A 16,028-nucleotide genomic window follows, 5' to 3' on the forward strand; every position below is an offset into this window, starting at 1 on the left:
ATTTTCACCGTTAAACCATCAGCACAATAGCAGCAGGAACAAATTTTCTATTAGAAAGTTGAAAAGAAACTCGAAACTTTACCTGACTGCTGAAAATAAGTTCGGGTTAGATCTATTTGCTTAACCCTTATATTAGCGTAAAAGGTTAACGGGGTTCCCGGATACACCTGCTGGGTTGAACTGTACCAAAAGAGTGGGTCATTAGCCATCATTTGGAACTGTGAAAGAGAAAAGGTTATTTGATGTACAATTTCACGTAGATGACGCAGTTCTAGGATATCTTCTGATAAATTTAGCTGATGGTAGGCATTTTCAGAAGAACGGACAAATGAAACGGCAGATTTTCCTCCGAGGAAGGGATCACATCCGTCATTGAATCATCCCAGGCAAATGTCTATTTTTAAATAAGGAATCACAATGACCACTATCTGGTGATGGTTAACCTTAGTAAGATGTTGGGGTCAATATGACCCAAAACGAAACTTCAAAGTAGAATAACTTTTTACCTGATAATCCGATCGTTCTGAAATTTCTTGACTTTTAATATTTTGTGGAAATGAAGCATCTGACATGAAAAAAGTATTTTAAGGTGCAACAGGAACGACCCCACAAAAAAGTTACGAATAAGATGTTAGGGTCATATTGACCCAGAAATGTAAATGCTTATAAAACAGTCAAATTATAACCGAATTACAAAGTTTATATACCGTTCGAAAGATAAACTCATCAATTTTGTGGCTATGTGGTGATATGCTGGTTCTGGAGAGAAAAATCGCTCCATATATGCCTTTCGATGGCTAATTCTTCATATATTCTCTTAAAACGGTATTGTATGGTCCATGAGAGGGCTTCCGATGAAAGTGGCCACTCCTGGTACATGCAAGGTGCCCCCGGGGAACCCGCAGGAGGGGACATTTCCGTTTTAGCACCAAAATATACCGTGCGGCGGCTCTGTCGTTACGATTTTCCAGAAAATAGATGATAATGCGCTTGAAATCGATGAAAGACCAAATTGGCCACTTCTGGTACATGCAAGGTGCCCCCGGGGAACCCGCAGGAGGGGACATTTCCGTTTTAGCACCAAAATATGTCGTGCGGCGGCTCTTTTGTCATGATTTTCCACCAAACAGGTGGTTATGCGCTTGAAATCGATAAGTGACCACATTGGCCACTCCTGATACATACAAGGTGCCCCGGGGAACCCGCAGGAGGGGACATTTTCGTTTTAGCACCAAAATATACCGTGCGGCGGCTCTGTCGTCATGATTTTCCACAAAATAGATGATAATGCGCTTGAAATCAATAAAAGACCAAATTGGTCACTTCTGGTACATGCAAGGTGCCCCCGGGGAACCCGCAGGAGGGGACATTTCCGTTTTAGCACCAAAATATGCCGTGCGGCGGCTCTTTTGTCATGATTTTCTACCAAACAGATGGTTATGCGCTTGAAATCGATAAGTGACCACATTGGCCACTTCTGGTACATGCAAGGTGCCCCCGGAGAACCCGTATTAGAGGACATTTCCGTTTTAGCACGAAAATATGACGTGCGGCGTCTTTTTCGTCATGATTTTCCACAAAATAGATGATTATGCGCTTGAAATCGATAAGTGACCACATTGGCAACGCCTGGAACCTATGAGGGGCTCCCAGGGAACCCGTAGAAGGGGACATTTCCATTTTTACACCAATATAAGCCGTGCGGCGGCTCTTTTGATGTTTTCCCATCAAACAGATGGACGTGCGCTCGAAATCGATAAGTGACCACATTGGCTACATTTGAAACCTATGAGGCTTCCTCGGAGAACACGTAGAAGATGACATTTCCATTTTTACACCAACATATGTCATGCGGCGGCTCTTTCGTCGTGATTTTCCTCCAAATAGGTGCCCTCGAAATCGATTATTGACATATTGTCCACCCTTAGAACCTATGAGGTGCCCCCGGGAGCCCGTAGAAGAGTACATTTCCATTTTAACACCAAAATATGCCGTGCGGTGGCTCTTTCTTTGTTATTTTCTACCAAACAGATGGTCATGTGCTTTGAGTTGATTAGTGATATTGTCTACTCTTGGAATCTTTGAGATGCCCTGCGAACCCGTAGGAGAGGACATTTTCATGGTTATATCAAATGTACTGTGCCGCTTGCGGCAGCTGTATCTTCGTCTATCATTGACTACCCTGGCCATAAGTCTTCAAAAAGTTGGTTGTGCACATGAAATTGTTCTTCATTTGAAATTGAGTACTGAGTCAAATTAAAAAAATAGTTTCTGGGCTACTGTGATGATTCCTTCGAACAGCTCTCCAAGGATTTTCTATTCCGCATCTCGATATTACCATTAGTCGATGCTCCCTTCAATATCGGCTCATAGAAGTTTGAGGTTTTCACCGATCGCCGTGGACAATGATATGAAAACGCAACATTTTCATATAAAAGAAATCTCTCCTTCTGTGAGACTCCTGCAGGTACCTTGTAGGTTGTAGATATTAAGTTCAGAATGAATGACCTATTTGATAGAAAAAAAAACAAGATTAATCTACTTAGTGGTGATGGTGCCTTTATCGTTCGTTCAAAAGGGTTGAGAAATATATAAGAAAAGTCTAATATAACAGTAATAGGTAGATAGCTCTTATTTTTCATATTTGTTTATTTGCATTCTAAAATTTTGAGCATAAGTGCCAGAAAAGTGATTTTCCCATGCAGCTGCTGAAATTAGTATTTTGGCCATAACTTCGGAGCCCATAGTCCGATCTGGCCAATTTTCAATAGGAAACAATAGGGTAAGATTTTCATCGAATGCTATTTACTGCGAGCAATTCGGTTGAGGAAAAGTTCCTAAAAAGTGAGTGAGATTTTGTGTGCACAGACACTTTCAATGGATTCTTCACGGCACTCCACAATTACCGAAACTAGGCCTGGGGTTCCCCCAGGTTGATATTAGATTTCAAGAGCATAACCAACTATTTGATGGAAAATTATAGTGAAAGAGCCGCTGCACGGCATGTCTTTAAGGGCCGATGTCCACGTAAAGCTTTTTCACGCTGCTTGCACGACTACATTTGATGCTGGGTACCTTGCGTGGACGCGGCGTGCAGCACGCAGCTTGAAAACACGCTACGTGGGCATCGGCCCTAAGTAAGAGTAAGAGTAAGCACGGAAATGTCCTCTCCTATGAGCTCCACGACGGTACTTCATAGGTTCCAAAATGGAAAATGTGGTCACTTATTCATTTCGGTATAAAAACGGAAATGTCACCATCTACGGGTTCCCCGTGGGCATCTCATTGGTTCCAAGAGTGGCCAATGTGGTCACTTATCGATTTCAAGCGCATAATAATCTATTCTGTGGAAAATCATGACGAAAGAGCCGCCGCACGGCATATTTTGGTGCTAATACGGAAATGTCCCTTTCTACGGGACTACGGGACAGCGCATGGTCATTTATCGATTTCAAGCGCATAATCATCTATTTTGTGGAAAATCATAACAAAAGAGCTACCGCACGGAATATTCTGGTGTTAAAACGAAAATGTCCCCTTTTACGGGTTCCCCGAGGGCACCTCATAGGTTCCAAGAGTGGCCAATGTGGACACTTATCGATTCCGAGCGCATAATCATCTATTTTGAGGAAAATCATGACGAATGAGCCACCGCATGGCATATTTTGGAGTTTAAACGGAAATATTCCTTTCTACGGGTTCCCCAAGGGCACCTCATAGGTGCCAAGAGTGGCCAATGTGGTCACTTAGCGATTTCGAGCGCATTATCATCTATTTTGTGGAAAATCATTACGAATGAGTCACCGCACGGCATATTTTGGAGTTTAAACGGAAATATTCCTTTCTACGTGTTTCCCGAGGGCACCTTGCATATACAAGGAGTGACCAATTATCGATTTCAAGCGCATGCCCATCTGTTTGGTGGAAAATCATGACGAAAGAGCTGTCGCACGACATATTTTGGTGTTAAAACGGAAATGTCCCTTTTTACGGGTTCCCCGGGGGCACCTCATAGGCTCCAAGAGTGGCCAATGTGGTCACTTATCGATTTCAAGCGCATAACCATCTGTTTGGTGGATAATCATGATAAAAGAGCCGCCGCACGGCATATTTTGGTGCTAAAACGGAAATGTCCCCTCCTGCGGGTTCCCAGGGGGCACCTTGCATGTACCAGGAGTGGCCACTTTCATCGGAAGCCCTCTCATGGACCATACAATACCGTTTTAAGAGAAAATATGAAGAATTAGCCATCGAAAGGCATATATGGAGCGATTTTTATGCTCTCCTTATATGACCGACAAGGTCCCCGTGGAAGTCGTTTCCCGGTGGCCATTCTCTCCAGAACCAGCATATCACCACATAGCCACAAAATTGATGAGTTTATCTTTCGAACGGTATATAAACTTTGTAATTCGGTTATAATTTGACTGTTTTATAAGCATTTACATTTCTGGGTCAATATGACCCCAACATCTTATTCGTAAGTTTTTTCTAATATCCGAAGAAGGTTAAACTGCGCCCAAAACTATCCGTAATCAATAATGCTCGGTACCGACGGACGCCGCAGTAGGACCTAGAGCGACTAAAGCAACCTGATGCCGCCAGAGGGTGAGCTCGATGGGGCCCCTCTTAAGGACTGCTGGAATACAGTCAAAGTAGCCGTTAACTACACAGCGGAGAACAACGTCGGTTATGTGGGACCAAGTTGACGGAACGATTGGTTCGACGAAGAGTGCAGACAGGTTCCGGAGTAGAAGAACGCAGCACGGCCTGTCGCGCTGCAGCAAGGTCCCTGGCAGAACGTGGAAAGTTATAGTCGAAATCGGATACAGCAGACCCGCCTTTTTCAGGAGAAATAACGCCGCATCTTCTTCTTCTTCTTCTTCTTATTGGCATTACATCCCCACACTGGGACAGAGCCGCCTCACAGCTTAGTGTTCATTAAGCACTTCCACAGTTATTAACTGCGAGGTTTCTAAGCCAGGTTACCATTTTTGCATTCGTATATCATGAGGCTAGCACGATGATACTTTTATGCCCAGGGAAGTCGAGACAATTTCCAATCCGTAAATTGCCTAGACCGGCACCGGGAATCGAACCCAGCCACCCTCAGCATGGTCTTGCTTTGTAGCCGCGCGTCTTACCGCACGGCTAAGGAGGGCCCCAAATAACGCCGCATGTAAGAGGCGGAGTGCGAGGAGATGGAACAGCTGTGCTGTTCTCAAGAAACACTCAAATTCTACTATAGAAGCTAAACGCATCCCACAAAGGCTTCGTGTCGTGAGCCGAAAAGTGCAGGGATAAGAATGGTAGCTTCTTGACGCACGAACTTGTGTGATCGAAAGGTCGAAGCAGCACTACGAAGAACATTTGAATTGCGCTGAGAGTACAGGCAGTGAAAGTCAAGGCAGTGGAGGAGAAGACTACGTCAGTTCAGCGGACGATGGAAACCATCTAGCCCCCACCTTGACTGAAGGTAAGGATGCCATTTAACTGCTAAAGGCCAATAAAGAGCCGGTAAGGATGATATCGGAACTGAGCCCATCAAGATGGGCCCGGAAAAGCTGGCCACTTGCATGCTCAAACTGATAGTCAGAATCTGGGAAACTGAACAGCTACCGGAAGAGTGAGAGGAAGGGGTTATATGCCCAATTTACAAGAAAGGCGACAAGCTGGAGTGTGAGAACTTTCGAGAAATCACCATCCTTAATGCCGCTTACAAAGTTATATCCCAGATCATCTTCCGTCGTCTTGTTCGTGGGAAGTCTGAGTTCGTGGGAAGTTATCAAGCCGGCTTCGTTGACGGTCGCTCGACATCGGACCAGATCTTTACTGTACGGTAAATCCTTCAAAAATGCCGTGAATACCAGGTTCCAACGCACCATCTGTTCCATGATTCCAAGGCGGCATACGACAGTATAGACCGCATAGAGCGATAGAAAATTATGGACGAGAACAGCTTCCCTGAGAAGCTTACCAGACTGATCAAAGCAACGGTGGATGGTGTGCAAAACTTTGTGAAGATTTCGGGCGAACATTTCAGTTCGTTCGAATCGCGCCGGGGACTAAGACAAGGTGATGGACTTTCGTGCCTGTTGTTCAACATTGGGCTAGAAGGTGTCATGCGGAGAGCCGAGTGTAACAGCCGGGGTACGATTTTCAACAGATCTAGTCAATTTATTTGTTTCGCGGATGACTTGTCGGCCGAATATTTGCAAAGGTGGCAGGTGACTGGTGGTGAATGCGTCAAAGACAAAGTACATGCTTGTGGGCGGAACCGAGCGCGACAGGGCCCGCCTGGGAAGCAGTGTTACGATAGACAGGGATACCTTCGAGGTGGTCGAGGAATTTGTCTACCTAGGATCCGTGCTAACGGCTGATAAATGTTAGTCGTGAAATACGAAGGCGCATCATCTGCGGAAGTCGGCCTACTACGGGCTCCAGAAGAAACTGCAGTCAAAAAAGACTCACCACTGCACCAAATGTGTCATATACAAGACGCTGATAAGACCGGTAGTGCTCTACGAACATGAAACATGGAGAATACCCAGTATCCAGAAGGTAGCTAAAGCCGGAAGGGTACGATGGGTAGGGCATGTTGCAATAATGCTAATAGAATACTATGTTGAAAAGTAGGCCAAGTTCCAGTTGGAATATAGAGCCATAGAAAAAGAAGTAGAAGAAGAAGCTGACCCGGCGAACTTTGTCTCGCCAAAAATTGATCAATTTCAATCAATCAATCAATTTCATTTTTTTACCATAGCATAGGTATTTCCTATTAATTAAGTCAGCAAAAAAAATAGTGCAAATTGGTCTTTCCATTATCGAATGATAATGGCTACTTCGTGTTATATTACAGATGATCAAAATTTGAAATTCTCATACAAATGTAAGAAAGCATCGGAGAGATTGGATTTTGATTTCATTTTTTTGCAAATTCGATTCAAATAGTACCTAGAAGAAGAAAACAAATAAAAACTAGGCTAACCATTCTTGAGTGATGCGCGGTCGTACAAATGCCAACTTTGTTTTTTTACATATAGATATTTGGAAGATTTGGCATCAAATTAATTTGGCAGCCCTAGCGACAAGGATGTTATCGATCATTTAGTAATCTGCCTTCGATCATTTAGTAGTTTGTCAATAACTCATTCCAGAGGCGAAATTTCAAAATGTGTTGTATGGTGAACTTCTAGTGCAAAGGTTTATCTACAACTCAGCCTAACAGTTCGTTGTTTGAATTTCACTAATAACGTAGCTATATCGCTAGTAGCAGTAACTTAGACTAAATGATTGCATTTTTTGTTATCATTTAGTATGAGTATAGCAACTAGCACCGTAACTCCTTTAATAGTGGAATTCGAACATCGACCTGTTAAGAAGACTTGTAGAAAAACCTTCGCACTAAAATTCCACCATACAGTACATTTTGAAATTTCGCCTCTGGAATGAGTTATTGACAAATTACTAAATGATCGAAGGCAGATTACTAAATGATCGATAACATCGTTGCCTATCGATTAGATCTATGCGCCACCGCCGCTGATTTTCTCACGTCGCCGTCGCTGCCAACAATTGTCCATGCCGCTGAATATTTTTCACCACGCCAATGGCTATTGAAGGATTATTAAACTAATAGGTTCAAGAGTTTCGTACATTTTGTTAAAATTGCATATTTACTGGTAAGCTTATCCTATTGGAAATACACACTTTCAGTCAAGTTCATACTGCATTTATCTACTTCCAAGTATGCAGAAATTATTGGACGGCGATTTTGCGCAAGTATGCTCGGTATGGTAGATTTTGCGCAAGTATGCTCGGACAAACCTGAAAATGTTTTTTCTAAGGCTGCATCTCATTTCCCGAATTAAACTCAAATTAAATTTAAAAGTTGGATAAATTCGGAATAACGCTGCCCACACAACAAGTCTACTGACATATATCGATTTTTTTTGACAGATGCCATATTGGAAAGCAAAGGATTCTTTTGAATGGATGATTTTTGATTTTCGAACTGTCACTTTTAAGTTTGATTTGATTTAAAATCAAGAAATGGGACGCATCTTACGAAGTTCATTGTTTTTTTTTGGGAATTCAAGGAATTTCTCTTAGATTTCTTTGGCGTTCTAGACCGAAATTATTTTACTATAAGAATTTATTATAAGAAAACCAAAAAGATTTTCTTCAATCTGTAGGTATATAGGGTGGGTGTACCAATTGTCGCCATACATAAGAACAACTATTTAAAAAAATAGGTAAAAGGCATGTGGGTGGACTTTATATAGCAAGCAAAAGGTTTAACTTCCTGCTCCTTAGAACAGCTGTGAAAACCACAATAAAATTTGTTATAACCCTCAAAATTGATTAATCCATAATAGGAACGCATGCACCAGTTATGGCGCTATTCTTAATTTTGGTTCCTTATTTGGCAAATCCAATTGTTTTCTTATGAGGCAACTGGTGCAAAGGACGTAAAAAATTAGGCAAAATTAATTTTCACTTGGCTTTGTTTGATTTGGAGGAGATCAAAGTTGTTATCGTATCATATGAATATGCTTTATCGATCTGAACTTGTTTTGTTGTGATTTCATTGGCCATTTCGCATATAAAGCACTAGTGCGACAACTTGTGCTGTAGCCAGGACTGATACTCTAGCCTATATACTGCCGCTAACCGCAAGTCGAGCACATCTGTATATGGAGACCCATATACAGATGTGCTCGACTTGCGGTTAGCGGCAGTATAGTTTCCAGTAGAATTTTTGCGTGCATTTCAGAGAAATTTATGAAGGAATTTCTGAAGAATTCCAAAACTATTCTCCTCTAATGCTTTGGAAAAACAATTTCGTATTAATTTCTGGAGGAATTCGCAATTAAATTTCCATAAGAATTCCCAGAAAAACTTCCAGAGATATTTCTGAAGAATTTCCGGGGGTGAGTGGGAGTTGCGTTAGAAATTCTATGTAAGATACAAAAGGAGTTCAGTGCAAATTTCTGCATTGTTCTCAAAGTAATTTATGAAGAGTCTTTGGAGGAATTTCTGGAGGAAAAATTGGATGAACTACCTGAAAAACTTATAAAGGAATTCCTAGAAAATTCTTGAAGAAGCTTCCGAGAGAAATTATGATGAATATGTTGTAGAAATTCCGGAAAGAATTCGTAGAGGAACTTCCGGATGAAATCCTGGAGGAACTTCCGGACGACATACTGCAGGAACTTCCGAACAAAATCCTGGAGAAACTTCCGGACGAAATCCTGAAGTAACTTCCGTACGAAATCCTGGACTTCTGGAACAATTGCTGGAGATACTTCCAAAGAAATAAGAGAAGGAATGACAAGAGGCATTTCCTGATGAACTTCGTATCAAACTTGTGGAAAAAAAATTAGAATTCGTTGAGGTACTTCTGAACAAATTCCGGTGAATTTTTTACGCTTGAAAGTAGTCCACGCCGACTAACGGCGACGCACCGCCGCCGTCAATATCAACGGCGTGACGTCGCCACGCCGCCGCCTCTGGCTAAAAAAGATTTATCACGCCGCCGCGAAAAAAATTGAATCGGTGCACCAATTGAACTTGTTGAAGCATAATTTGACAAAATAGTTTAAATGACTACAGCGCTACTAGCGTTCTAGTACTTATGCCTCTTCTTTTCTTCTTATTCTTCTTCTTCTTCTTCATTGGCATTACATCCCCCACTGGGAGATTGCCAACTCGCACCTTGACATAGAAACTCCCACAGTTATTAACTGCGAGGTTTCTATGCCAAGTTACCATTTCTACATTCGTATATCATAAGGCTAAGGTCTTTACCTACGTGAAGTTAAACGATTTACAATGATATGGAAATGCCAATATCATCTTCCAAACTTAGACGTACATGTTCATGATAGAATTAGAGGTGAAAGTATAGAATTGATAGTTCCGTTAGGATACGGCAGGCATGAAGAATGTTTCTATAGAAGTCGATTTGAAAGCGAGCGGAGGGCAATATTTGTGGTGGCACATATCACACGACCTTCCTTCTGCCAAGCTCCCGTATGAAGGGGGAGGGAAGAATATCAGTGTGGAAGCTGATATATCTCCCCATGCTAATAATCAGTTTCAGAGATGAATAATATGTAAATTGCTTTATCGAACCGTTTTTGTATCATCATGAATATGGCGTCGATAAAAAGAAATAATTAGTCACTTACCAAGGCGATTTCCCAACTAACATACTATTCCTATCCATTGCGCTCATGGAGATGCAGAGAACCCTCCGGTCTCTTGTAGCAATGAGTGTCGAACTAATTTTCCTCCCGTTATCCTAATTGACTGTGAGGACGTGGTCGGCATCGTATTGGTCTTGAATTAAAGAAACTCCGAAGCATGTACAGTGAGAATAGCTTTCTAGTCCCGAGAAAAGTATTCAATTGGTGAGCTGTGCATTATTTGTTGTTTCTCGGCCATTCACGACTAGCAACTACGATGGGTACAGTTAATCAAACTAAGCTAAGCTAAGTAAAAGAAATTCACTCTCCCCCTCCTAATTAGGACATTAAGTCGGACAAAAACTAAATTCACAATAATTTTCAGAAATGAAATAGGGGGAAAGACGGCTTTGGCAGGTTTTGTTCTATTATTGGCAGGAGGTTTTTGTCGACCGAATTTTATGAAATTTGGCCACAATATTCTTTTATATGCAAAGAATGTTTAGATCAAATTTGAGCCTAGTCAGTCATAAAAAAACCCCCTGCCAATAATAGAACAAAACCTGCCGAAGCCGTCATTCCCCTATTAATATTGCTTCATCGATCGCAGTAGACACCCTTGCCCCTAACAATTGTATGGTTACGCCATATGTTTCTGACTATTCTAATACCGCCGCATAAACCGTTCTACCAAGTTCTACTTTAAGTTGGTTATCGATTTTCGAAATCCATTCCACCTAGAAAAAATGTTCAAGTTTAACAAAACATCGTACTATCCATCCATTCAGCAAAATAAAATCCCAACTGAACCAACAATTAAACCGGAGCACAATACGAAAACGCAAAAAAAAATCATTCATAAACCGCTAACAGCCCCCGGGCTTAAAAATGGGTGCTATGACAGACAAAGGATAGAAATCGCCTCACTCAACTCAGAAGCTAGCTCGCTCGCTGGCTGGCTCGGTTCGACCGGTCAGCAGGATAATCTTCTAAACTTTCAACCGGTGCACTCTGTCTCTCGAAGCCATACCATCAAGCGCGCCAACAACCGCGGAATCATGCCAGTTGAACTAGATTTCTGTTCCCGCCGTTTCGCCACCTGGTGCTGCCGGCTCCCCATCTCCTCGGGTAGAATAGCAAGACCAACGATTTTCAACGGTCACGAAAGGATTCGCCATCACAACCTAACGGTTGTCCTAATCCTGAACGGGCTCGTTCCGGACCGTTGACCGCAACCGACACCGACGCTCGGGGGGTCCTTCTGAAAGCAAGTGGTGTCCTGAGGGGTGGAGCAAAACATATCACTGTCACTCTTCGTCGTCGTCAGCTAAACAGCACAGGAAGGATCGATAATGCTGGTGGGAAGGAAGGGGGAGAATGTGGGGCTGCAAGCCCGGCCAAGTTCAGCTCCTATCGTCCACACGGAAGTCCCCGCTACTGGTCCCACACGAGAAAGTGACGACTCGATTATAATTCGATTTGACGGAATTTCACCTCTCGTCGACCGGGGCCGGACCTCCGTGGTGAACGCTCGAGCTGCAACTGATTTTGCCCTGTGGCTTCTACACCCCATCGTTTCGCTGGTTGTTTTGCTGGTACCTGACAGGGCAGAAGAAACAGTTTTCTTTGGAGTGGGGAAGGAGGTTGTAAAAGTAATCACTTCTCCTTTGACGTTGGGTTCCGTATGTGCGAGAAAGTGAAGTATGGATGTGATGCATGAGAGAAAGCGAGACGACCGGTTGATGCGGTGGAATTCGAACAGTTTCAAATGCGGCGAATGTATAACAGTTAGCTATGGAAACCAATGTGGAAGCGAGGTGGGATGATGGGAGGGCGTGGCTTGTATCTTACACATACTTGTGCGATTGTGGTGGTGGTTGAGCTGTTTGTCAGAGGTCGAGCTGAAAGTGCTCTTTTGGGTAGGGGAAGAGGGCTGGGGCAATTTTTTGCTCGTTGTGTGAGAGCACAACCTCGACCGAGACTGTTTGACTGTTCTCCTCCCCCTTGATCCGCGCTCTTTCCTTGCAGCGATGACGTTGGGAGAATGTGCTGTTGCTGTCGTGCTTTTCATCTCTCATTTGTGTAAATTCGAAGTAACAGCTCACTGTCTGGCTTGGCGGCGCTGCCATGGCTATAGAGGTTTTATGAGATGTGTGTAGTTGTGCTCTCTCTCGCTTGCACCGGTTCACCTCCGCAGGTACCACGGGTCTGTTGTCTCTTTTCCGTTTGATCTCCCAGGGCCCTGCTGGGATTTGGTCGGTCGCATAAGCATCAAGCATGCCAATACACGGCTCACGCTTGCTGCACCGAATGTCAGCAGTGTCAGTAGTGCGAAGTCCGAGCGAGACGGGGCTAGCATTTGAGTATGAGGCTGCGCTGCTCAGGCCTGGGTGTGAGTGAGAGTGGGGTAAACAGGTCGAGTCGAGTCGGGTCGGGTCGCGTACCTTTTGCACTGACTGTTCTAGGCAGTCAGGCACAAGAAGGCCTTTTGAATAGTAGCAGTGCGCGGTGCTGTCTGTGTGCGCCTCGTTTTTTGTGTGAACCGTGATTTTTCTGTGCACTGTGAGAGATTCGTGCGACGGCAGGCAGGAGAGTGCATGTAGTAGAGTGTAACTTTCTATCCGGCTGACGCATCTGCAATCTTCCGCTAGCTGGCCTGCGGCGACGGCTTATCAGCAGCGAAACTATTGCGAAATCCTTATTTTTTGGGACATTCGCTTTTCTTTGGTTCGCTTCTATTTTCGTTACCCGGAACGTTATCGGAACCCGTATTAATCGGACGTGACACGAACCGTGACACTTGAAGTGATAGTCGCGCGGATAAACCGCGATCATCGAACCGGCTACCACGATCGCGAGTGATGGTGTGAAATATTTCATCCGAAACATTTCGTGATTGATGCATTTCGGCCACGTGATTTGGTAGTGATTCTGTACGAAGTGATATCATTGAAGCAGAGAGAAGACTTCGCAAGCAAGCGAGAAGAAGCAACAGTAGAATACTGAAATTGTTTATGATTGCATTTGGAAAACAACGCCGATTGTGGAAATAAATATGATTGTTGTGGGTTTGTGATAAGAACGAGCTGCTGGTTCTGATTTTGTTTGTTTTCGAATTGGTTCGCGTCTTTGTTTTCTCAGTTTTCTGTGCTAAACGAGAGTGAATTCCGGAACAGTTGGCAAACAACGCGTGCGACGATTTTCAACGAACTTCGGTGATTTAAGCAGGAAAAATTTTCCTCGATAGCGTAGGCCCCGATTGTGGGGCCAAAACCGGTAGCAATATTATTACCCACAACTCGCTCAGCATGTACGGAGGAGGTGTCCTGTGTCCGTCGCCGTCGACGGCGACTGGATTCTACAATCCTCGCGGCCAGGGTTCCGAGATTGGAGCTCTCGAGCTAGGCTTCCCCCGGGGGATGGCCTTGGTACCTCCTCCTCCACACGGTGCGTGGCGAGATCCGACCGGTCTCGGATCTCACCTGCCCGTATCCAGCACCAGTGAGGACATTACGACCCTCGGCGGTGGTAATGCCCCACCCACCGTTTCCTCGATGCAATCAAACACATCGATCGATAAGAAAGATTTCATATCATCTGCCGCGACGGCTGGCGGGAACGGATCCCAACACGGCAGCCTAGCAGTCTCCCAGCACACTTCCGTCGACAAAAAGGAGTTCCTGTCGCTACAGCAGAGTACGACTCCCGGCTCTCAGAGTATGAACTCCCAGAACGGCAGCCAACAGGACATCAAAAATCAAAATATCGAATGCGTCGTCTGCGGTGACAAAAGCTCCGGCAAACACTACGGACAGTTCACATGCGAAGGTAAGTGATGCTCATAAAACTTTCATGCTTCCGGAGGGGAGCAGAGGGAGTCTCCTGAAGATAGTCCCCGCCATAAATTCCGCCAAACGTGCAGCCGGCCAGACTTACATATGTTCTACACGCGAACCGCCGTCGACCGTCGACGAAAACGACTCCAGTTTATCCCCTCGGATTAAACCGTGGGACACTGCGGCCCGAAAGAGATTACTATCGTGTACTGGGTTCTGTGCCAAATTCCCATACCGTCGAGTCGCCGTCGTCTTCGTCGTTCAGCCGAACGAAGAGACGAAACGTGGACTTAATAAAATTATGATTATTGTGAAACTGCCATGCCCCGCTTCCCGTCGAAGGAAAAGTCCTTCCACCGTTCATCCCCGGATTGTGGAAGCTGGATCCCTGGAAGGGTCTGGTCCCCGATTTGAGACACAATTAATCAAAACAAATAAGCATAAAAAAGTAATTTTTCTCCGGTACACTACACACTCACACAGTGGGTTGGGGTCGGACTTGACTTTTGTCGACCGGGGTCGGACCGGGATCGTCGGAGACTCCGGTTGAATTGTTGCCATTGTGTGACGGTGAGGTGCATCTTCTTATCTCCTCACTGCCGCCGCCGCTACCGCCACCACACATTGCAGGTCGAACCGAAGAGATAGGGAAGTAAAGGGCGCACGCTTTCCTCCCTTCGGTGAGATCGTTCTTGCGTTTTTTTGTGCTTTCTTGCTGCCTTACAAAGCACCGTAAGTGAATGTGTGCTGCTCACGTTATACGGTTGGATGATGGTGCAGCAGCAGCAGCAGCAGAAGTTTGGGCAGGTTTTTTATTCTTTCGATTTTTTTTTTTGCTTTATCTTGTAGTGCCTGCTTGCGGTGCCTTCGGGAGGGATAGTGCATTCTTTGCCGATTTGCGCTGCCCTCCGGCTGAACCCCTATAATGGGTGAGATACGGGTTATGGTGCCTCTCGGGGAGGTCAAACGGGAACGGGGCATGTGCGTAATTGTTATGATTTTATTTCGAACGATTTTGGGCTCATTCCGGGAAGGAGTTGCGGCTTTCGGGTTCGAATGGGAACGGGGCAATGTTCGTGGGGAGATCCATATTTTATCGGGTCGGAGTGGAACGCACGGAATCTGTGAAGGGACAGATTGTGTTTGCGAGTAAACAATGGGAGAGTGTGGCATGATAAATTGTTATGTAAATTTCTGATTGGAAGTAAGTATTAGGGATTTGCCATTTTTGACATCTTAGTAAGTGAAGAAAAAAGGCCAGAACTGTTTGAAAATGAAGAGATTAAGTCTATTATTTACCTTAATATAAGCATTAGCTACTCTCTTTGATTTTCAATCCAGTTTGATCTCTAGCCTCTCAGTACATATGTACATATTGCGTAGACGAGGCTTTTGTTCAAGTTGTACATGAAACTAGCATGCGACAACTGTTATTTTTAAATTTAAATTATGACCGTGAGTGAGAAGTACACTGCCGCCGCAAGCATAACTGCCTCATATTGATATGGATTTCATATCAATATGGGACAGTTGGGACAGTTATGTTTGCGGCGGCAAACATGTGCCTCCAAATTCTATTGAAACCAGCTGTTTAATAGTTGATTCTTTCACTTCTTTTATTTTGAATGTTTCTAATTTGTTTCAAATTGAGTAGGTCGTTTGAATGTTCCACGATCAACGGATCATCATATTCAATCAACATGAAAACTATAGCCAGGGATGCTTGTTAAAATGTTAGAAATAAACTTGTCTTGTGAAATATTGATTCTCTGAAGTTTTACCGTCGGACACCCGCACCCTAAAAAAAGGAGCAAGACACAAAAGTTTGAAATGAAAAATCCAAAATTACTTGAATTTTGAAACAGTTTTACATTCATGCACTAGGTATTTTGTGCAAATCATGATTGGCAAAAAAAAAGCAAAACAACCGAAATGAAACATATGTAGAAGCACAAGTATAAGAACCCTAACATCCGTACAAGTGCACTGCACGAATGAACTT

At 43.9% G+C, this 16,028-nt stretch overlaps 1 protein-coding gene across 2 annotated transcripts in view; it reads left to right on the top strand.

Annotated features, from left to right (window-relative positions):
* The first annotated feature begins 12,506 nt into the window (after positions 1 to 12,506).
* Positions 12,507 to 16,028, top strand: part of LOC134225667 (nuclear receptor subfamily 2 group F member 1-B) — a 216,270-nt gene continuing 212,748 nt past the window's right edge. Inside the window, exon 1 of one of the 2 annotated variants that reach the window (XM_062705932.1) lies at positions 12,507 to 14,018. In XM_062705932.1, the coding sequence (XP_062561916.1) occupies positions 13,499 to 14,018 (520 nt within the window). In that variant the 5' untranslated portion in view covers positions 12,507 to 13,498. The remainder of the gene's footprint in view (positions 14,019 to 16,028) is intronic. The other variant, XM_062705933.1, reaches the window with a different exon arrangement.

Source organism: Armigeres subalbatus, chromosome 3 (genome assembly GCF_024139115.2).
Source record: "Armigeres subalbatus isolate Guangzhou_Male chromosome 3, GZ_Asu_2, whole genome shotgun sequence".
In the NCBI taxonomy this organism is placed as follows: domain Eukaryota; kingdom Metazoa; phylum Arthropoda; class Insecta; order Diptera; family Culicidae; genus Armigeres; species Armigeres subalbatus.